The sequence below is a fragment of the Lynx rufus genome, unplaced genomic scaffold (assembly GCF_022079265.1).
Source record: "Lynx rufus isolate CCGP_SWC_20201006 ecotype Redwood Valley unplaced genomic scaffold, mLynRuf1.p SCAF_1, whole genome shotgun sequence".
NCBI classification, from domain to species: Eukaryota; Metazoa; Chordata; class Mammalia; order Carnivora; family Felidae; genus Lynx; species Lynx rufus.
In genome coordinates, this window is record NW_025814823.1 from 147,235,774 (window position 1) to 147,260,400 (window position 24,627).

At 36.4% G+C, this 24,627-nt stretch overlaps 1 protein-coding gene across 2 annotated transcripts in view; it reads right to left on the minus strand.

Moving 5' to 3' along the window:
* Positions 1 to 14,515: 14,515 nt before the first annotated feature.
* The window catches only part of EDIL3 (EGF like repeats and discoidin domains 3), a 418,330-nt gene continuing 408,218 nt past the window's right edge, over positions 14,516 to 24,627 (minus strand). For both annotated transcript variants that reach the window (XM_047071243.1, XM_047071314.1), the window contains one exon: positions 14,516 to 14,665. In XM_047071243.1, the coding sequence (XP_046927199.1) occupies positions 14,516 to 14,665 (150 nt within the window). The remainder of the gene's footprint in view (positions 14,666 to 24,627) is intronic.

The window sequence follows — 24,627 nt, forward strand, 5'->3', positions numbered from 1 at the left end:
AGGGAGGTGAGCAAGAAACAAGGATATTTCTGTTGGAACCAGCACAGGGTTTTTTAAGGCAGAGTCCAGGAGTAGCTAATATAGAAGACCAGATAATTAGTTTACAGAATGACAGAGGAAATGGCAGATGCCACAAGATGGAAGAAAAAAAAAAAAAGCATATATGAACCTTCCCATAGAGGGAATTTTTGAGTCAAAAAAGGAGGGATTTGCAGAGCTCAGAGGTTCCAGGGAATTTACTCAAAACGATGAGTCAAATTTACTGTTCTAAAGTTGTATTAAAACCTGGTCATCTAGGATGACTTGGGACAGAGTGTGTTAAATATTATGTCTGCACATATATCAAACAGTATCCTTACATCCTGTCACAAAGACAGGATATTTAGAGCTTCAAATATAACAACTTTCCATTCCCAATATGTCCAAATCATGATCCCCCCACCCCCCCACCCCCACTTTAAGCCATGTTTTTCTTGGTAAAACAACAGTGAGGATGAGCAAGAGAAAAAAGCAAAGTGTAGCTTTTTTCTTTCGGATTGCTGGTAAAGAAGTCTACATAAAGGCCACATTTACCTGTCTACGGTCTTCCATAAAGACAGGGTCGAGAGAACCTCCCGTGAGGCTAAGTGGTAGTCTTCCGCGTGGCGGAGTGACTGGCAGGTGCGAGGAGATGGCTCTGACCTTGGCTTCAGCTTGGCCAACACAGGGCCTGCCAACGTAGACGGAGGCCTCTGCGGCGCGTGCGCAGTCCGTCAATGACGCCTTCGAAGTGCGGCAGCTGCAGCTGCAGCTGCAGCTGCGTTGGAACAAGATGGGTTAAAGGGGCTCTGGGCGTAGCCGGTTTTCCCAGCTTTGTGGACCCAAGACAACCTGCGTGCAGTCTTTCTTGTTCTTTCCTTTTCTTTTCTTGTTTTCTTCCTTTTCTTTCTTCTTTCTTTCTTTCTTTCTCTCTTTTCTTTTTTTAATATATCAATCTTACAAACATTTTGTTTATATTTTGACACCTTTGTTGGCAGCAATTGGAAAATTGGGGAATTTTGATGACTCCTCTTAAAATATGTTTCCTTACTAAAAAAATGGTAGCGAATTTTGGGACTTACAATTTTAGATGAGTTTAGTCTTTACAAGTGTTACTTGGTGTTTCAGCCTGACCAGTTATTTCTGAATTTACAAATGAAAAATTTTAGGATCAGAAAGGAGTCCAGAAGGAAGGAGAGGGTGAGAGAAATGGAGAAAGAGAGAGAGAGAGGAACAGAGAAGAAATAGTACAATAAAAGGAAATTTATAGAAATATTTAAAAATCAAAATGTTTTTTCTTTTTTTAGTTTATCAATTCCCAGTGCATTCTATTACAACTGTAAAAAGTGGCAATCATTTATTTACCTATATGTGAATAACTTCTCATATTCTTTTCCTGCAGAATATAATTGCTAAGAATCCTCATATATATTTTGAACTATTTAATCTTGTAGATTCTAAGTATAGAAGTACTGTCAATTTCATTACAATCTTCAAATAAAAAAAAACAGAAGTAGATAGTATGTCATAATATACTGTGCTTTAATTTAATAAAATCTCCTGAATGCATAGGCTTTATCTGTTTGCAAGTTCCTCATTCCCTTCATTTTACTGATGAGGAAACTGATGTTCAGAGAGGTCTAATATACTTTTATCTATGCATGTGACTAAATGATGTATGAATTACTGACTGAAGCATCCTTCCCCATAGGCCTTTATGCCTTTAACTTCAGCCTTCTCCCAATTCTTCAATTTCAAGTTAAGGCAGAAAAGCCATAGTCTGGGTGTCTCACAAAAATTATTTGCAGAGAGCCCCTGCTGACTGAGTTACTGCTCCCACACGTGATGTGTTCCAGGACCCTCAGAGTTGGGCAGGAAGGAGTGGTGAAGGGCAGATGGGATCCTCCGAATTGGTGCAGGGTCTACACAGCCCTGTTCTCCCTGGGTGGTGCAGAGGCCTGTAGTCAAGAGCAGAAGTTACCTGTGACCCGTTGTCAGTGCTCAATTCTGGTCTCTGCAGCCTCACAAAATGCTTATGTTACACTGTCTTGGGGGTGTAGAATGGAGGTGGCTGAGTTGGGGTTGAGAGGTTCTGACAACAGCATGATGTCTTTCTCTCCAAGGAGAATCTCTGTAGAAGCTCTATTTGTTCATTTGTTCGTTCAGTCATTCAGCAGATATCTACAGAGAATAGAATCTGTGCAGGACTGAGATTAACCAGTGCACAAAAGCCATCATGGAGCATTAATTTAGGGAGTCATCCCAGTCCCCCAAAGACGGGTCTATGTCAACTTGGACTTGAGGGGTCACGATAAAGGGCAGTAGCTTCTGACAGCATGAAGGAGTAGCAAGGGGCCTAATGGAGACAAGGCTATGGCCGTGGATGGGAGCAGAGATACCATCAACAGGACAGGCTGATTCTATGTATCCCACCAGATGCCTGATAAAACAGACATGTGGGCATCCCTTGTCCCACTAACTCACATCCTTCTATATTCTCTAAAGCTTAGGCTCAACCCCAGGCTGAAAGACTGAAAAGGGGAAATTAGTGAATTTGAGAAGAAATTAGTAAAGTGATAGAATAATTTGTAAGTCTCTGAAGTAACTGAGTTTTCTTGGAAATAACTAAATTACCTCTCTCTCTCTCTCTTTTTTTTTTTTTTTTGTGGGGAACCTTAGGTAAAATTTAAAGAATGACATTTTTGTATACCCAGGTTTATAGTCTGTGAAAAGTATGTGTGTCACAGTGACCAAAAAAAAAATCACAACACAAAAAACTGAAATTTATTGAACACCTGTAATATATATAATTCCATATTTTCAGAGGAGAAACTTTTCAGAGGAAAAAAAACTGGTAAACTGTCCAGAGAAGCTTTGGGATTTGAACCCAGGGCTGTCTAATTCCCAAACTTGAGATTTATTTTTTAGAGGCTGTAGAACCCTAGGCTCATTAACTCATGATAGCGATGATACTAATTTGCAAACATGAGTGTCTTGGGCATAACAATCTAAAAAAGGTATGTCCACTAAATGGAAGAATTTGTCACTTGTCAACAGAGATTGCAGAATCCTGTCGGATGTCTGGTGCACTCCTTAGGGATAGATGGGGTAATTTAAGTTTGCTAATAGAATTTACAATTTAAAGCACCAAACTGAGAATATGCTAATAATATTAAAGTTTATATATTCCTATACTTTAAATAATGTCAATGTTTGAGCCTGTGAATAACTAACTATTTCTTTGGAAATCAAAGAGGTAGCAGAGGTAAGAATAATGACTCTCAGATGGATTACTATTTTTATTAAAAGTTAACTCATAATACTGAAACCACTCCATTGAATAAATCTATTCTAATAAATATTCCCTAAAGTAAATTTCAGCTGAGCCACAGTTATTGTTTCAGGGCTTGATTTTGTGATGGGTCCAATTACATTTTTATTTAGGCAGGGTTACATAAATTCTGAAAACACCAAAGGATATGCCAACAGAAAGAAATATGACTTGTATAGGGAAACCAGTGTGTTTATTTTTGTGTGATTGTGGGGAGTAAATTTACTCCAACCAGACGCTAACCTAGGAGACATGTGTTTTTAATATTTTGAGAATCCTTTTACAATATAAATCAATGACTGTCATCTCCCGTTAATTTATGGGAGTGTTCTAATGAAAGTTTCAGTGGAATCACCTATTAATTCAAGTTTGCAGAAACACGCACTCTGCCTTTCAATCCATGTTTATTTAAGTGATATGCAATATAGACCATAAATTGTGACACACGTGTACAAATTTTCAGTTTTATTTGCATTATCGAATACATTTTTATTAAAGTATTCTAATAAACATTCTTTGAAGGAAAAAAATAAGTCAAATATTTTGCAAATAGTATGAAAAGGTAAATAGTGGCAGATTCAATGTTTTACCAGCTATAAACATTTTCTTCAGGAAGAGTCGGGAACAAGGTCCTATGCACTTATTCAAAGTGTCAATATAATAAAAGAGCTTTTTCATATGGTGGGGGGCAATTTGGATCAGCTCCCTATTCTGACTTGGCTGCCCCAGATTCCACCATAATTATTAGCAAGCCTTCTGAGTTCAGGTGGAATGTCGACATGGTTTCGTGGGTCCCCAAGTCCGACTCACGCTGAGTCACCATTTAATAGTGACTTATTGAATGAATAACAAAGATTCTAGAATTTTCGATTTTCTTTTTCTGTCCCATATATGACTTTCCTGATGTATCCTTACTGTAACTATTGTGGCCATTAAAAAAAAAAATGTTTGTTTTTGAGAGGGAGAGAGCACAAGTGGAGGAAGGCAGAGAGAGAGGGTTCCAAAGCAGGCTCTGAGCTGACAGCATGGAGCCCAATGCAGGGCTTGAACTCACAAACTGCAAGACCGTGACCTGAGCTGAAGCAGATGTTTAACTGACTCAGGCATCTCTATTGTAGCTATTTTTAAAATCAGGAATGAGGGGTAGAAAAAGAAGACTTCCATACTCATGTTAGGTGCAGCTTTTGATCCAAAGCACAATCAGTGGAGGGAAGATGGAGGCAAAAGCTGGAACTTTCACTTTCGTGCCCAGAGTTTTCAGAATATGCAAAACTGCAAAATATTGATGATCTCCCATCCTGGAAGATTGCCTTTCATAAAAATGGTAGACAGGCATTGGAACAAATCAATCCTTTGTCCCCAGCATATAAGATACTAATTATAATTAGCAAAAGAGGCCTTTTCTGGGAATGTGATATGCACAAAGGCACTCCCTGTCCTCAGATCTTCCTCAAGATTTTCACTTGCCAAATGAAAAGAGGCTGGATTTCAACCTGTACTCAGACCCCTTGGCCTGTCATCTTTGTGTACAGCACAACCTGCTTGCCAGTACACAGATGCCCTGGACATAAATTTTATCATGGGTATGTCCATAGGTCCTTTTGTTTTGCTTTTAGTAGACACTAGATAAATTTCTTGGATAAGAGAGTGCCTTCCGCACAAGTCTCAAATTATTATTTAGTGTGAAAGTGGTTTACCAAAAAAAAAAAAAAAAAAAAAAAAAAAAAAGGAAATGGTGGGGAGTGCACCTGGGAGGCTCAGTTGGCTAAGTGTCCGATCTCATGGTTGGTGAGTTCGAGCCCAGCGTGGAACTCTGTGCTGACAGCTCAGAGCCTGGAGCCTGCTTCAGATTCTGTGTCCCCCTCTCTCTATGCCCCACCCCCTCACACTCTACTCTCTGTCTCTCTTTCTCTCAAAAATAAACATTAAAAAAAGAAATAGGAATCCATATATGATATTGTGCTTAAAGAGGAAACGGATATTGACTCAAACCAAGACCCAGAAATATCATGCAGAAATACATTAGCGATAATCTGGTACTCACATTAGACTACCGAGTGAATATCCTCAAGTTTACAGGTGCTGCTGTAAAATAAGCCTAATGAAGGATAAACGAGATTAGGATTGGAAATGACCTTTTTACTACATTCAATGTATCTTACCCAGTTTGAGGCCTTACATTTTCAGAAGATCACTGAAAAGATTGAGTAGGTTTTAGGAAATGGAAGAGAAGTGAAAGAGCAAGTATATATATTTTTTTTCTTAGAAAGAACAAGAACAGACTGATTATTAAAATCCTTAACTACCAGTTTTCTGATTTTGGTGAAAGACATAGATTCAGCTTCAGCAAGATATATTCCAAATATGAGAAGTTAGATTCACTGACCATTAGAATTATTAGACTTACTTAGGTTTTACTATCCTTTCTTAAGATACTGAATGAATACAACCTAGAGAATTAAACATTTAAACAAATGCATCCCAGATGTAGCAGTCCCTTAATTCCAGTTGTCTAAGATTCTCTCAGCTTATTCTGGTTCACTGATGAATGATGGACAGAGAATTGACTATTTAAATCAAGTTATAGAAATTTAATTTACTGATGATATAAGGTTACACAAGGTTATTTGTCACTGATTAAGCTCCTAATTCTACTAATTGAGAAGTCACCAGGGAATGAAAAGATAATGCCGTCCACTTATTGTTAAGAAGTTGATTCCTTAAGTTGTGTTAGTGCCCATACCTAATTCTCTAAGATGTTACTCACTGTTCAGCTTCTCTTCTAATCAAGTGTGTGTTAACTCTTAAATATTGAGAACTAGAACTCTAGAAGAGGTGGTTTTATGTTTCTTTTTCATAACTTGGGATTCTTCTTTAAACAAAAATGGAAATACCTATGGTTTCTCTTATCTATCAAGCACTAGATTTTCAAAATTTTCTTGAATACAAGTATTTTTTATTCTTGCATTAAAGATCTCATGTTCTCCATGTGGGGATAGGCTATGTACTGTGTCTATGGATAGCAGATGCATTGACATTTTGGGCTAATTACTCACCTTGGAAAAAATGAATGCTACCTGATATCTCATGGTTATCGTAAGTTGTTCAGTAATTTGTGGATCTTTCTTCATATATCCATGTGATGGTCTACATTTCACCCACTGATAAATCATTTCAAATACATGTTATTAGGTAATACTGATGTATTAAATTATTTAGGACAATATGAGAAATTACAGAAGAAACAATGCATTAGGATTTTTTTTAATGTTCATTTATTTTTGAGACAGAGAGATAGAGACAGAGTGGGAGTGGGAGAGGGGCAGAGAGAGAGGGAGAGAAAGAATCTGAAACAGGCTCAAGGCTCTGAGCTGTCAGCACAGAACCTGACGTGGGGCTTGAACTCATGGACCATGTGATCATGACCTGAGATGAAGTTGGATGCTTAACCCACTGAGCCACCCACGTGCCCCAACACTGCATTTTTTAAAAAGTAGGCTTCACTCCCAGTGCAGAGCCCAACATGGGGCTTGAACTCACAATCCTGAGATCAGGACCTGAACAGAAGTCAGGAGTCAGATGCTTAACTGACTGAGCCACCCAGCCCTGATACAATGCATTCTTGGTTGGAGGCAAATCATTTCTGTTGCTAATGTGCGAGTATGTAATAAAATACGTTTTCAGGACCCTTTGACTCCAAGGAAGAAAAAGAGTATTGAACTGAGGGGGAGACATCTAAGATGTAGGTATGTGTGATCCAGACTCCCTGCATCTTGGACGAATATAACGTCCTTCTGCTCCTCTTTCTGCTCTTACAAAGAAGACAGGTTATTGCATTCTTCCTAGAGTTTTCATACTGGTAGATTGGATGTTTCAGTTGTCATGAATATTAATTTGGACAGTTTAGGTGTCATTTCAAATGTCCATTCCCTCAGACAACCTTCCCTGACTGATTTCATTTATTGGTGTAAATTCTGTCTTATGTTCTCTTTAAACTTTGAACATATTTTTTGGTATAGAGCCCAGTGTAATAGTTTACTTTCTTGTCCACCTCCTACTGGCCTTCACACTGCGAATTTCTGAAAGTCAGAGTCTTTTCATCTCTGTATTTCCAGAACCTTGCCATAGTACTTAAATTTTACTCAAAAAAAAAAAAAGATTTTGAAAAGAGGTTGGTTAATCTTAATAGTTTAACTTAATAGTTTTAACTACTTAATAACAGTTTCTATGGTGTTAGTTATAAAAGAATTTAGTGTTCAGTTATATATTTAGTGAAAGCAAAAATGATTTAATATTTCACAGGACTCAGATTGCCTGGGTGGCTCAGTTGGTTAAGTGTCTGACTTCGGCTCAGGTCATGATCTTGCGGTTTGTGAGTTGGAACCCTGTGCCAGGCTCTGTGCTGACAGCTCAGAGCCTGCAGCCTGCTTCAGATTCTGTGTCTCCCTCTCTCTGTCTCTCTCCCACTGACACTCTGTCTCTCTCTTTCTCTCTTAAAAATAAACATTATAAAAAATTAAATATAATACTTTATAGGATCCGAATTATAGCCTAATGCTACAATTCAGAGTCATAAGTGTTTGTGATAATAGATTTATGTAGGAAAACTCTCAAGCAAGGAATAAGTAGTATGAATTTCTGAAAACAGGCTGAGAAGGGAAGAAGGAGAGTGTAGGGGAACCAGATTATGGGGTTTTCAGCCACAATTGAATGTAGAAAAATCCATTAAAAGAAACAAGCATCAAAGTCAATTAAACAAACACAAAGCAACACATGGATCTGCATTATATTTAACACCACGAGGCAGGTCCCCCGTAGGCAGCCTCTTCTCACGCAGCAAACCCACCTACAGGCCATACTGAATACTTGGGTGTACCCTCCCTAGCAGAATAAACAATGGAATAGAATAGGGGAAAACTTGTTTTATTAGAATGTTTTATGGACAAAGGGTTTTATCCACCATGTAGGAAAAATTCACACAGTTATCTGGGTAGTATCTTGGTTTTCTTAAAAAGCCTATCAGGCCTATAGCACCACAGTCCTTCTCTGTCCTCGCTGAGAGTGGAAAAGCCTTCTGCTGCCAGGATCCATCCAATTCTGGCTCTAAGCTCACACTGACCACCCAGCATACCAGGCAGCTAGCCGACACTATCCGTTTAGAAAGCAGTTCATGACCATGTTGCCGTGGTTTTCAAATGTTTATGACAGTGTCTCAGGGTAAGAAAAATAATTTATGCTGTGGTCAAGAACACATACATACGCAGGAATGTAATTGAAATAAAAATGTTTTAGGAAAGAATTTTTACAGACACTCATTCCTCCTCTTCCCTCTGCTTTTTTCCGCTCCTCTCCTATGGTATTTAATTTAAAAAAATGTTAGTGTTAATCCACCAATTTCTCGCCACTAGAAGTTTGACAAGCATTTTAGTACTGTTTAAACATGGCTCTTGGAGTCTCAGTACACATCCCCAGCAGCTTATTCAGGTATTTATACCGCTAAAAATGGGTTCCTTTTAGGGATGTGTCTCAGTTCACTCAGGCTGCTGTAACACAGTTCCACAGACTGGGTAACTTATAAACAACAGAAATGTATTGCTCGTGCCCATTCTTCTGGAGGCTGTGAAGTTCAAGAGTATACAAGCACAAGAAAGTATCCAAGTTCAAGATAACTACCACAGTTGAGTGAGAGCCTACTTCCTGATTCATAGCTAGTGTCTTTCTGCTATGTCACATGGAGGAAGGGGCTAGGAAGCTCTGTGGGGTCTCTTTTATAAGACCACTAATCCCATTCATGAGGTCTCCACCCTCATGACCTAATCACCTCCCAAAATCCCCACCTCCTACACCATTACCTTTGGGGGTTAGGATTTCAACATATGAATTGGGGGGGGGTGTCCAAAAACATTAAACAATAGCAGGATGCACCTGCTGTTTAAAAAAATAACATTCTTCCATATTATTACCTAAGAAGTTCGAGAACTGAGGAAGCTAAACTGCTTGAGGTTAATTATATAGTGTTTTTTCTTTGTAATATGCCCTCTTTAATCTCTCTGTTCAATTCCTGTTTCTTGGGCCCAGGTGGAAAATGTCACTGGCCTGCCATAGTTCTCCTACTAAAGGCAAATTAATATTATTATTATTATTAAATTCTGCTCTATAATCCCTAAGAAGTGGAACAGTGATAAAATATATGTAAATCTATGCTTAATTTGCCATTTCAGCCATTTATTATCAGGAATATTCCTTCTCTGTCATATGTATGCAGTCTACTCCCAGTTGCCTTGCCCTTAATTCCTTACAATGTCTGGGCCCTGCTGCTTATATAAGTTATTACAAAGCTGTCACCATATTGGCCATGGGGGATGTATTGTTTGCACCATTAGTCTCGCAGCCTCCACTTCTTTTCCAGGTAGCAGCAGGTTGAGCTTATGTCACAATGCATCATCATTATTAACATATTTACGCAAGGGCATGTAAATGGCACTATGGGGATTTTACATAAATATACAAGAGTGTGGTTCATGCCTTTGAGGACATTAAAATAAAATTAAGTCAGAGGCAGTCACCATATGCAATGCCTAATCATGTAATACGGTGACCATTTGGTGATGCTACTATACCATATTTCCACAGCATTAGTGTTTTCAAATGACTCAGTCAACCCCTGCCAAGATATGCAAAAACAACTAAATGAAGAGCTTTTTCCAAAAATGTTTTCCTGTTTCTGCTACCAAATTCATCTAACAGAGTAACACTTTGAGTAAGTGCCACTTGCCTACTGTGGAAAACACTTTATTTGGTAGTAATTTTGAAACATCCAATATGAATTATAGACACTGCAATAGAATCAAGGAATCCTATTTTCCCCTTCAAAGTCAATAGAAAAATTGCTACACACACTAGGTATTCTTTCTTTGTAAAGACACATTTATCAGTACATTCTGCTTCAGAGTAGTTCAGGTATTTCTCAGCTAGCACAATGGTTTAATCCTCCATTTTACCTGCTCAGCTAAAAGGGTCGTTTTGCATCTCAAGGGCTAGAGGCAATATTTTTCACAAATAAATAATACACTAACTCAGTTGTTAATATAGCTTTAAACCAACCTAGGGAAGAGAAAGAGAGCACTGCATTCCTGACAGTAAAAATTAATGTCTCTTTACCAAAATCTTAACTTAAAATCATGTATTCAAAGCTGAAGTGTTAGATGTTTTAAACTTTTAGATTATAGAGAAGAGAATATTTTCTATTCATGATGTTAGTCTTAACAGATTTTTTTTTAAAACAAATTACAACATGGTCAGACTTTCCTCCTTGGAATTCTAAATGTTTCTATTGTTTGCATGTCTTAAATCAGTTATTTTAAAAGCTTCACTATTGAAATTTTTCATTTGAATAATTATTCTATCAAAATGAATTTTTGCCCTGTATAGATGTTGTCCTGATTCTTTATTGGCCTTATTATATATATATATATATATATATATATATATATATATATTTAACTTAGTAAAAGCATATATGTATATGTCTGTGTATGGGAAAAAAATTAGGCAAACAATGGAACTAAAGCATTCACATTCAAATACAGTTAAATAGGAATATGCATGACTACATAAGCACATATTACAAGTTGATACTGAGAACTACCAGAGATTCGCTGAAACTTAACTAAGGAATCAACATTTAATAGCTTCCACTTTCCTCCAAAACTTCTGAATCTTAAAAATATATATATTTAAAAAGTGGGAGGAACACAGACTTCATATTTTACCTATGACTTGCAGAGGAGCAGAAATAGGGTTTAAAAGAAGCCAAATGTTCTGAAGGTCTTTAAGTGATAGCTGAGGTAACATGGGTAAATATATTATTAATGTTTGTGTTATTGCTTACTATTGACTGGATCTCTTCATTATACTCCTGAGAATCATGTACATAAAAGACAATAGAAATGATAGCAATGGCATCTGATTAACACTCGACAGATCAATCCTGGAACACAAGACTTTAAATATGTATGAGGCAAAAAAATGACTTTGGGTTATTAGTATTCCAATAAATTTTCCACAGCTGAAAGGGACAGGAGAAATGCACACATTTTAATAATTTGGGAAAAGCCAAGTTAGCTGATATCAATGATATTTGGAGGCTATTGTAATCTTTTTTTCTTTTAATGCATTTGCTTAATTGTCCTGTACAAAGAAAAAGTAAGCCAAGCATGTAGTTAAGACTGGTGGGCATCACATTCAGACAACTTGTGTATTCTTACAAATGTGTTTAATTACAACTGCTTCAAAAGTACCCCAGAGTTTCAAAAGTTTTATTTTAAGTTTGAAGACTAGACAAGGTCATACTAATTTTACAACATCCTACATGATTTAAGTATATATACAAAGAAAAGAAAACAACGTTGGAATATTACACAGCTTTAAGGTTTGCAAAGGTTATCTGTGTCTTAGTTACTTCTGTACTTACTGACACATGAGACGCCAGCAGTGAGTATTATATTTCATAATTTGTTGACTAGCAAAGATACAATCATTAGTACCCTAAGTCTTCAAAGTTCACACCAATCCTTATGAAGCCATTCAGAAAGAGAAAGTCAACCCTGAAATTAGAATTAGTGCCTATGATAAGTGCTTTTGACAGGACATAGATAAAATGGAGATGTTTAAAATGTTATTTCCAGAGATTATAAAATTAGCATATTATAGTTACTCCGTATAGTGAAGACAAGGTGATTCTTCTGGGCATCCTGCTTATAAGATTTTCTTTAGTGTGAATTTAAATAGAATAAATTTGTTTCCCACTGATGCCATTGATACAAATGACACAACAGCTACATGCTACTTTATAGTACTTGTTAACATGACTACACCTGGGAACCCCTTTGTGATCATAAATTTGGACATCATGGGACCAATAGGTATCCAGTTGGCCGTGCCATGTTGCTGAAGATACCAGAGAGCATAGAGAAAATGCACAAGCAAGGGAAAGCCATTTCAATGTGTTTCTAAAAGGTAACAAGTATAATTTTAACAAACTCTCTTTGAAAATATTTGTTTAAAAAACTATCAATAAAATAAAATTCAAAACATCACGAGAGGCAATGAATAATTTTGAGAAAGTAATTGTTACAAGGCATTACTCAGAATTTCCATAATATACTCTGCTGAGAATGGAGAATCGATTATGCATAGTCTGCAAAGGAAAGCGGTTAGAAATTTGGTGGGACAGTAAAGGCTTAAAGAAACAAAAGGCATTGGCTAGACAGTAAGTATGTGTATATTGTTGGGCCTATGTAATGATTTGTAATATGATGGTGAAATACAGGGAATAGAAAAGATTTAAATTCCTAATTTTAAAATTGCCCGAAAAAGGTAATATTGAGGACCTAACAATTTTGTTTGTGAAAGATGCTGAAAAATGATTGCCATTTAATAAGCTTCAAATCAACAATTTCTTAAGAACCTGAAGTAGAAAGCCCGTGGGCATAGGATAAGTATGTGACCAGCCAGTCCGAATTTTGCTCTTATTAAAAATGCCATTATGATTGACTTTCCCTTTAAATTTTTCACTATGATTGAAGACCACTCCATATATACATCATTAAGAAATGCTTTTAACACATGGACAGACAATACAGTAACAGTCTAGTGGCTTTTGTTATGCAGCACAAATAATAGAGGGGAGAAAAAAAAACTTCTCAGTGTTACACAGGACCTTAACATTTCGTACACATACCATACTTTCTTTTCCAGGACCCTTAATTTAAAACTCCAATAATTCCGTGTCTAAGCCTTATAAAATAAATACTTGTAAAGGTTGTAAATTAGATGTTGAGGACTTTTATGGAGGCAATGTGAGCTTTAATTTGAGAGACATGTCAATGAAACCTCCATTATCAATAACAAATTGTTATGATAATTGCTTATTATTTCAGGACCTCCGAAGCAAAATAAATAGAAATCAATTTTCATCTTAAAATGATGGACTACTTGGTCATTAGTAAATACTTTTCTTTTCACAAATAACTACACAATGTGCTTTCCTGGGAAACCACTACCAGTTTCACTCAAGTCTCAATAAAATGTTAGTTTCACAGGAAATGCAGAGGTGAACAAACAAATGAGGAGTATGCTTGGCCAAGCTATGCAGCATGATGCTAACATTTGTTTGCTAAAAAATTTCTTAAATAGAGAAAAAAAATTCATTATCCTAAAGTGGAGATAAGGGTATGTAAATAAGCTGAAAACAAAGTTTAAAATTCCAGTTTAAAGGGATATCATATAATTCTGTTTTTGTTTATTCTGCAAAATGGTGGTATTCGGCTTTTTGTAAAGGAAGGCATTTGGAAATACATAGTTATAGCTTCCTTCAAAAATAGAATTGCAGATTCAATATACTGATATTAAATATGATCAATCTACTGATACACAATCATGTTCCATATATATGTATACATACACAAACATGATCCTCCTTTTAGGCAAATACTAGGAGTAAACTCAATTAGCAAAAAAAATATGGACTTATTCAGTCATTATATAATATAAAGATATGTATATGAATAGAACAAAAAGGAAAAAAGATCACATAATATTTGATTAGAAATACTGGAAGCAAAATGAGAAATATAATGTCAATTAGTACTGCCTGTTACAGATTCTTTAAAATTCTGTTCTAAGCACTGACAGTGTTTGGTAGGCACAGGGAAACAATTATGATAATGAAGAGTCATTACAGAAGAAAAAAACCTTATTGCTAACATTGCGGTATTCCTTTTATAAGAATTAGTTGAGTATTGATTATAAAAGTTCTATCAACTCTTGCTTCTACTTGATAACTATGAGATTTTTTTTACCCTTGCTATCAAAAGAGTGCTACTTTCTTTCCTTAATATATTTCAACCATTGTGAATAATTCAAAAGACAATGACAAAAGTAATTCACAAGTTAATGTGATGTTGCTTAAGAAATTTAAACAATAAAAATCAAATTAAACCATTGAAAAGGTAAGCTTAGACCTCCTTAAAGACAGTGGCCTACCATAATTTAAGCACTTTTTCATGAAAAATACCATTCAGTTTCCTACAGATTTTGCACAGTTCATTCCGTGGAGATACTTTTAGGGAGATAGAGAGGAGAGTTGTGGGGTATGGAGTCTCCTCACTCCTCCTCTGTGCAGCCCAGCAGCTCCGACCGCAGTGTGATCCTTCCATACCAGGACCAAGGAAGGATTCTTATGTGCCGTGCATAGATGGGAGGGTCGATGACATTTTTCCTGTGCGTATCATTGTCAAAATTGCCCTGGAAAACCTAGTAAAGAAGAGCAAAGAATATCAATCATGTAGCCTTCTTTTTCTTGGGAATTATTTTTATTATTTTCTTGTTTCGAGCTTTTTTCCCAAAAGTGAGATTTGAGAAGTAATCATGTTTTTCAAAATAAATTGTTGTAGCTTCTTTCTAATGATAATTTTTAAACCAAACTGTCAAGTAATGTTTGATGTAAAGACTTAAATAAGGGGTGCCTGGGTGGCTCAGTTGGTTAGGCATCTGACTCTTGATCTCAGCTCAGGTCTTGATCTCAGCGTCATGAGTTCAAGTCCCATGTTGGGCTCCACACTGGGTGTGAAGCCTACTTAAAAACAATCAAATAAAAATAAATAAATAAAACAAAACTGGGTGTCTAAGGCAGGAATATGTATATCTACCATTTTCCTTTGCCTATCAGGTTTTTAAAAATGCAACAGATATTTATTTTTTGCTTATGTCACAGGCTGATGTTGATTAGGCAGCTTGCTGAGGGTGCTCTCTTCCAAGGAGTGACTCAGAGATCTAGGCTGCTCTGATCTAGGCTAGCCATCATCTGAAACATGGGTCTCCACATTGACAAATGATATGGTGAGAGAGAGTTGTTAGCCTGTGCAGGATGTTTTAAAGAACACAGTAAGGAAGCAGCTTACATCATTTTTGGATACATATCATTGACCTTAACTAATTATATGACCCCAGCCCAGCCGTAAAGGAAGGTGGAAAATGGAGAGGAGAGCATGGATATTTGGTGAGCACAGTACTATCACAATGTCTTTTGCTCACTTTTCACATAGACAACAAATTCCCCAAGAGATAACACAATCAATGCTGTTTTGTACTCCCCCCACCTTTCTTTTTTTGGCTTCTCTGTCTATTAATTTCTGGATCCATACAATACTGTTGTGATCATTGTGACTTATAATGTTCTGACACGTTGGCACTGCATTATTCTCTATCTTCCTTCTTTTGTTGCAAAGCTTTTTTATTTTCTTAATACATTTTATGTCCATTTTTCTCCCAAGAGACCTTTATAATAACTTTGAAAAGTGCTTGTTTCAGAAAAAACAAAATCAACCTACTGGGATCCTGATAGAAATGGTATTAAATTACACATGACTTAGGGAGAAATTCATGCATTCATAATATTTAGTCTTATTTGAAGATTTCATCATTTTTTAACCTAGAGATTCTGAACACTTATTATTGAAGGAATTTCTAATGATTTTATATTCACATTTTTATTTCAGCTCAACTAGGATAGTGAATGTCTCTTCAGAGTTTCCCCTTTTAACTTTATGAGGCATCTTATAATTGGAAGATAATTTTCTTTCTTGCTTGAGATCAAAACATGACTATATGGCTAAAGAGAGACCTGAAAAGAAAATTCCCCAAAGGAAAAAGAAAAGAAAAGAAAAAAAAAAAAAGAAATGCCATCACTACATGACAGAATATTTAACCTGTATCTTTGAACATTCTAAAATTAAAGGGAATGTTTTAAAAACCGTCTTCTAGAATAAGTTGGTTCAGTCTCACATGATCATAAAAGGTCCCCCGGAAATAGAAGAATAAAGATACGCTCTTTAAGGCATTAGACAGCATGGCACTGATTAATAGAAGCAAGAGACAAGATAGGGTAATCTTTCTGTTGGTCCCATGGAAAGATTACGTGTCTTTGAGGGCAAATGCAAAGTGCCATCCCCATCTGGTGGGGAATAATCTTTCAACATGACACAAAATATATCTCAAAGGCTATTTTTGAATAAATACTTGCTGAAGAAGAGAATACCGAACTGTGCCAAATCTAGAATTCATCATCCTGGCATATCTGAATCCATTTTCATTTAATAGGCATTTTATCCTCAGCAATGCTCTGGCTTTGAATTGACCAAGCAGGAACTAATTCTGGATTTAAATGTGTTACTAAGTAACAGTGTCTCTGTTAGCAGAAGCTCACATGGATGGGGCATACCACACAAACACTCACCAGAAATCCATAGAGAGGTTGTCATTGCAAAAGCAGAAAATAAGAGAGTATATTGTACGGATCCCTGACATTCTCTCTGACATATGATGTTGGATTCAAATGCTTCACTGAGATTGTCGTGTTACAATTTAATACAGAATCTCAAATCCAATTTCATAGCCCTGCTGGAGAACTTAATGTATATCTTCAGAATAATAGAACTTAAATTCATTAACTTTCATCACAAGATCTATAACCATCCAAAACATAGTGGCATACCACTTCTTAAGAAAAATATACAGTAAGAAACAATTTGCTTTTAAGTCACTGGTCCTCAGCACAAGTTTCAATAAGAAACTATCAATCCAGAAAGGAATAGTTGACATATTAGTTAGACTTATCTTTTTATAATGGAAAATATATTTAAACAAACTACATCAGATCTGAAACTGCATACAACTGTGACATTTCTGATTCAATGTGTGAAAGTCATAAATATTTGAATGCTCATTAAAAAGATTAAATGAAGTTTCATAAAATAGTATCATTAAAAAACAAAAATTTTCACAGAAAAACAGCCACAGTCTACATTGGAATCACCCAAACTATGAGCTAAAGGTAGTGAAAATATACTTTTAATATTGGAGGTCTCTCAGTAATGATATAGTAGAGAACACTAAGCACATACTTGCGATTTCTAACATGACATCTTGTACTTGCTGTGCAAACATGTGGCTCATGTACTGTTTCCTTGTCTCCAGTGCTGGGAAGATCTTGCTTAAGAATTGCAGTTTCAAAGTTTTACCCAGCAAAGGAATGCAAACTCAGTATTTTTAGTTAACTTTTAAAAATGTGTAAAAATTCTAGCAATGCACTTTCATATACACACTTTAGACATATAAGCACCTCGATTGAAATCAAAGTCTGAAAAGACTGATGGAAAACACTGAATGAATCTCCACTGAGAAGGGGAATATTGTACACAAGAAAGACAGTTTGAGAAGTTTTTAGGAAAGAGTCTACACATGCTTCAGTTTCAGGAGGAGGCTCAGCTAATAATTAGCTGATGACAAGTTTGTTGATGCACTAAGACATGATAATGCTTAGGGATCTCAGGATTTTCCCAACACACGGGGCCTCAAGGAAAAGGTACTGAAAGTACTTTGGAGAGGCTTCCACAGTTACAACCTAGAGGATAAGGGAGAAAACTACAACTGCCTCCATGTGGCGGAGATGTTGGATTCTGCTTTCCAATGTCAACTCTCCTGTGATACTAGTTAAAATTCAAATCAGATTCTAATGAAAATTCAAATCTCAACACAGAGAGACTGTCAGATAAAACAATTAAATGTTGCTTCTAGCAACGTTTTAATAATTTTTTTCTCAGATGAGACTTGTCATTCTTCATTAGGGACAATGGTCTATTCAGGCCAGAGTAGATGTCATCAGTGGAGACTGCCAAGAAGGCAGGATTATCCTTCATGACACAGTCAGAGAGCTGGGTCATATCAGCTTTTCTTAGCAGCCATGTACTATATACCTGCCTTTCACAAATGTTGAGGAATTCTTTGGGGATTTCTTGCACATACTACTTACTTAGAATGCCATCTGGTCTGTGAAGATATACTTCTTGTTATTTGTTGTAAACAAATGCATTAAAAGTTTTAAAGAGACTCTCACTGGTCTAACCTTTTGGGATCTAACCAGCAGTTTTAAGCAGTTTTAGGTAGCCTCCCTGAGCTCTTCAGGGCTAAAGAGTCTGTATTTTAGCAAGGTCTTGGGTAACCATCAGTTCATCCCTATGGCGTTTTGGTCACCCCTTTCTAGATTGCATTATCTCTCTTTTGATATGTGGAGACTAGAACGATATCTGGAATTCCAAATATTGTGGAAATATAAGGGTTGAATAAGCTTTCTCGAGTTTTCTCTACTGTTTGTATTTGCTTTGGTAATGGTGTCAGACATACCATTGGCTTCATTGGCTATGTCTATACACCAATCTGATATCCTTAAAGGATAAAAGCTCAAGATAAAAATCCATTACCCTAAAGCAGCATTTGTGTGTGTGTATGTGTGTGTGTGTGTGTGTGTGTGTGTGTGTGTGTGTGTTCGGGGCAGGAAAAGGAATGGAAAGTGAAAAAAATCTTATTTGGCATATATAATTTCAATTATTTATTCTTTCATCTAGAGTACTTATAACAAAGTTAGAAAAGAACAGTCTTTTCAAGCTCTGATCCTTGAGAAACCCTGTATTTATTTAACTCTACCCATACAATGGAAGAACCCAAGACTTGGAAAAGAAGGCATAGATCTGCCAGCACCAATTTTTTTCTAACATTTCTGACATGGAACTTTCAGCCATGGCAACCTATTCATCAATATAATAGGGTAGGTATGCTTTTAGACACTTTGGAAGTCTGTCTTTTTATGGGTTGACATATGCCTCCTTCAAACTTTGATCTATGATCCTAGTGATTTATGCTCAAAAAGCATAGAAGATATCTACCAAAAGAAAAACACTAATAATAACTAATATAAACCTATCAAAAACTCAAAAATAGTGCTTGAGGCTAAACAGTCATGGTTGCTTAAAAAATTCCTCATTTAAGTTGATCTTCAAACTTATCATCTTGACTGCATTCCATTGGATACCCTCTGGTTTAACTATGATTCAATTAAAGTGTGGATTTATCCAGACATAGTATGTAGTTATGACTTGAATGGCTCAAAATATAGAGGATACTTACCTTTGTTACAGATACAATGCTTCTATCAATGCAATAAAATTATTTAAAACTAGTAGATTCACTTTGGTCATGATTGATGACTGATGGTCAAATAAACTATGAACTTTGTCATAGAATTTCTCTTAAGCCAGGATTTTCCCAATGTTTTACTTGTAAAATAGATTTATAGTGGATATAGAAATTTATATTTATTCCAATTTCATTTCATTTTATTGAATCGTGACATTTTAGAAATAGCAATTCCTTAGTTAAAATAATGATCTATATAAAAATAGTAGAAATTTAATAGACATTGGAGTTAAGTATCTATTTCATAAAGTAACCATTTATGTGTAATGTGAGTATAAAATCTGGCATTTTGAGTGACATAAAGGACTTACACTTATAAGTTTATGGTTCAGCATCATAAAAATTGTTTTTATATAATTATTATTATATAATATTATATTATTCTATAAAATTACTGAGGGGCGCCTGCATGGCTCAGTCAGTTAACTGTCCATCTTCAGCTCAGGTCACGATCTCGCAGTTTGTGAGTTTGAGCCCTGCATCGGGTTCTGTGCTGACAGGTCAGAGCCTGAGGCCTGCTTCGGATTCCGTGTCTCCCTCTCTCTCCCTCCCCCACTCATACTCTGTCTCTCTTTTCCTCAAAAGTAAATAAAATATTAAAAAAATTGAATAAAAAGAACATTACTTGAATTTCTTTGGACTGTCAAAAATTTCAGGTATAACTTGAATGAATGCTTTAATGGTTTAAAGTCTAATGAAGATTTTCACAGAATTAGTATGCATAAATGAAAGTAAACATATTTATTTATTCAGATAGTGTTTATAAGAAAGACCAGTGGCTTCTCATTCTATAACTATATTATTAATATGTCTTAGTAAAATTTGCAATCTTTGTTCTACTTTGCCCTATATTAAAGCATTCTAAAAGCCAAAACTTTTCATTAAAAAATAAAATAAAATGTGAGGCTTGTGTTAAAATGTATAGAAAACTATGTCTTAAAAAGTTTCAGTTAGTGGTATGAATGTACATCACATTAAAAAATCTTATTGGAAGTTTTACATGTATGAAACTTCTGTTAGTGATTGGATATAAAAAGTGTCTGAAACCAAAGTTTGATTATTTTAGCCTACATAGACTCTAGCTATTATTCAGTGAATTCAATTTTCTAGGAAAATTTATCAGCATCCTGAAACCATTTCATGATTGAATGGCTGGTATATCATTCCTGATGGTTTCTCTCCAATCAATTCCACTAAACCAATGAAACTCTGTAACAAAATTAGTCTAAATATAAGTACATTCTTTCATATGTAAAACGGAAACAAGAAATCAGTTTCCAGGTAAATTCCAACGTTCTAGGAAATGTTCCTTGAAAAACAGTGCATACTGAGAATCACATTCTAAGAGGTGCACACACACATAAAGAAAAGGTTTTGTCAGAGAGAGTAGATTGTGTTAATAACCATCTACATTGATCATGAGTCTGCAAAAGAATGAGTTGGGGGATGAGCCCTCACTATAAGACTTCACAACAATGCTGCAGCAAAAATCCTCACTGGTAGAGAGGAACAGAGAGCTGCCTCAGTGTCTTCCAACCCTAAGCATCCTGCCCTTCAAAAGTGCAGATGAAGTAAGGCCATAACCATCCAAAACAATTTATCAGCAGGACAACATATCTGTACAATTCAGGGTGTGTCCAATCTAGTATAGTCACAATGTTTGCAGACGTAGGTCATTCCAGTGAAGAGAATACAAAACATACAACTTTGTGCAATATGAGTGTGCAGTAAAATATTAATCTTACCCCAAAAAGAGGTCTGACCTTTGCTTTCAGCTCCTGTGAGCTGAAAGCCTTGGAAGATCCTGCGGGAGAAGACTGTCTTTGTTTACATGGGCTGGGCCAGATAATGTATGCTAACAAAGTGATTTATGGTGGGGGCTTTGGACCAGCTTGACCACCTAAGGGGCTGGAAACTAAAGTCAGCCTTGCGGGCAGTAAACCATGTTTACATAACTGAGCTTCAATAAAAACTCTGAACATCAAGACTGAAGTAAGCTTTCCTGGTTGGTAATACCTAGTGTATATTGTATGTCACATATCATTGCTGAGAGAGGTTTAGCACTGTTCAAGACTCTGAGAGAAAACAATGGAAAGCTAATGCCTAGAACTCTTCTGGATTCTGCCCCATATGCCTGTTCTCTTGGCTGATTTTTTTTTAAAGTTTATATATTTATTCTGAGAGAGAGACTGAGACAGCATGAGCAAGGGAAGGGCAGAGAGAGAGAAGAAGAGAGAGAACCCCAAGCAGGCTTCTGCACTGAGAGCACAGAGTCCTATGCAGGGCTCGAACTCATGAAACCATGAGATCATGACTTGAGCGAAAACCAAAAATCAGACACTTAACCAACGGAGCCACCCAGCAGCCCCTCTCTTGGCTGATTTTTATCTGAATCTTTTCACTGTTATAAACTGTAACTGTAGTTATAATAATTTTAAATGAGTTCTGTGAGTCGTGAATTGTCATACCTAAGGTGGTCTTGGTGACCTTTGAACACTGTTGATGTGAGAAATGAATGTGGATTTAGGAACTCCCAAACTTGGCAATGAGCAATTGATGTTGTAAGGTTATAGGTTTCATGGAGGACTTTTTGATACTTGTAACGATTAGTCTGAAAAGGGACCCCAAATATCTCAAAGAATTGTGCCCCAAACTTCCTCAACATTATGTGCCAGGCCTCAGGCTTCAAATTAATTGTGAACATATTCTTTTACGATTCTTTGAATAAATCCTAAATTTCCTCCTGAAATTTATTTATCGTGGCCCTTGAGAACACTTTCTAAATCTTTTATTCTTAGGTTCTACTCGCTCTATTTTACTTGCTCCTTTTATTTTTATTTTCTGGATGATATTTATTTTCATGAACAGAACCCTAGCAAATACATCAAACAGCTAGTGTGGCTTGCTTGTTCTGTTTCATATTTCAGTAACAAAACAACTCACCATCTTTATTCGTTCGTATTTCTTTAAAATCATTTCTGCAAAAGCTTACACATTCCATGGGGAATGTTACTTTGGCCATCTACTAGGGATTAATTTGAAATCCCTGGGAAACTGCCAGGTTTTCTGAAAGCTGTAGAATATAGTGACATATATAAATCATTCTGCACTGTATTTCATATTGGATACCAATTTTTATCTGTGTTCCTTTCAGCATGGTATTTTGTTCCACAAGCCCTTTAAAAAACCTGGACCCTGGTTCCTTCAGAGATTTCTTTCCTTCCCAAGCTCCCTCAGTGAAATTAGATGAGGCTTTCAAACTGCCTACCCAAAGACTTAACTTCAAAGGTCCAATTATAGGACATTTTTGTTTGATGGGGGAAGTAAAAAGAAAAACATGGGGACAAGTTCCATGTCTTTCTTACACTAGTGCATGGATCATTTTAAACCATTAAAATGAATATATGGATTCTCTGAGAAAATGCATTCCACTCCCATTGCTGCCCTCAGGAGATTTCTTGTGGCTCTGAAGTTTGCTCTCTTTTGTAATTATGTAAAAAAGGAGGTCTTTGGCTTCAGGAAATACTGCATTTCACTGAACTGATCTGGCTTTGCTTCATGTTCCTAGTATATATAAATCTCTGATTATATCTCAAGAAATCTTTACTAACCCACATATCTGATATTCACTTAAGAGTTTTTGCAGTATTATGTGCACTGTATTGTTCTTCCTGTTACACACTTTTTCTTCCCAAAATGCACTCGTGGGAGATTCTAATAATAATTGGCCACAACAATGCAAATATGTTACCTCTTTCTTTCTACTCTGACAATAAAGGGACTTTTCTTTTATTGCTTTTCAAACTGTCACACATTCTCATTTCCCTGTAATACAAAAGCTGGTTGGCTGATATTTAATTCTTGACTGGGAAAGAGGGCTGTCATATCTTTCTAAAATCCCTTCCTCCTTAGGTACTCTGGCGGCTGGGAGCATTGGGAAAGAAGAGGAAATGGCACATCTTTGGGAATATTTTTGAAAACTTTTAACTTCTGGCCTCTCATGGAAAGGCTCACCTGACCCATAGAGGTCTGAGATGGAGGGATGTAACTCTCCACAGTAACATCACCCTCTCTGTTACTGGCAAGCTGGCATAGCTTATACCTGTGACTCCCTAGTCCACTGCGAGAGTGACAAGTTGAGCTAAGGAATTGCTGAGATTCAACACAGCCAGATTCTCACAGCTGAGATTCAACACAGGGAAAAGGCCTGGGGACAGGGTAGCCACCTCCATTCCATCTGTGATTTTCTTGCAGATCCTTAACTCCAAGTGTCTGGGGAGCGGGCCGCTTCTTACAAAGCGCCAGAAGGGCCTCACTGAGAAATTCATAATATTTCTGTTAAGTCTTGACCCTGGAAAAAAACTCAGAAAAATCAAAGCTAAAGTTTCTAATTCTGTTGACTGTTACCTTTCTTCTCCCATAGTTGCTGGCATTTAGAATGCTCACTCTAAAAGTCACTCAATAGGTAGGACACACAACCATATTTAACTTCTTTTATGATGAGAGTCTCCTTAGGAAACAAGAATACCCTAGGAAATATATCATATAGGATGATTGCCTATAAAGATTTATGAAACATAAAATACGCCATTCTAAACTGTGACTATATACTTAAACTATCTGATTTCTAGCACTCAGATTTTGACTGCCGTAAGAAATAGTCCTACAGAAGAAACAGAACTGGAAAATCATGTGCTTTTTTTAAAGTTTATTTTTATTTATTTTAAGAGAGAGAGAGAGAGAGAGTAAGCAGGGGAGGGGCATGGAGAGGGAGGGAGACAGAATCCCAAGCAGACTCCACACTGTCAGTGCAGAGCCCCATGTGAGGCTTGAACTCACAAACCATGAGATGATGACTTGAGCCAAAATCAAGAGTCAGACCCTTAACCGACTGAGCCACCCAGGTGCCCTGATCATCTGCTTTTTAAAGATATCTACAGGAGATATTACCAGGAGTAGTAGGAGAGTAAGACCATCTTATTTTTTTTTTCTTTTTTAGTATAACATCAGAAATGTAGAAATGCCTTTTCTTTTTTCTATAAAAGTATAAAACAGTCTGCCTCTCTAATAAAGCTCAATGCTCATCTCAAAATTTCTTAAGTCACACAGGGCATTTTGCATTGTATCAGAACAATCTGTAGTCTGACTCTATCCCTTCATAGTAGAAATTTCCATGATGTGGCAGT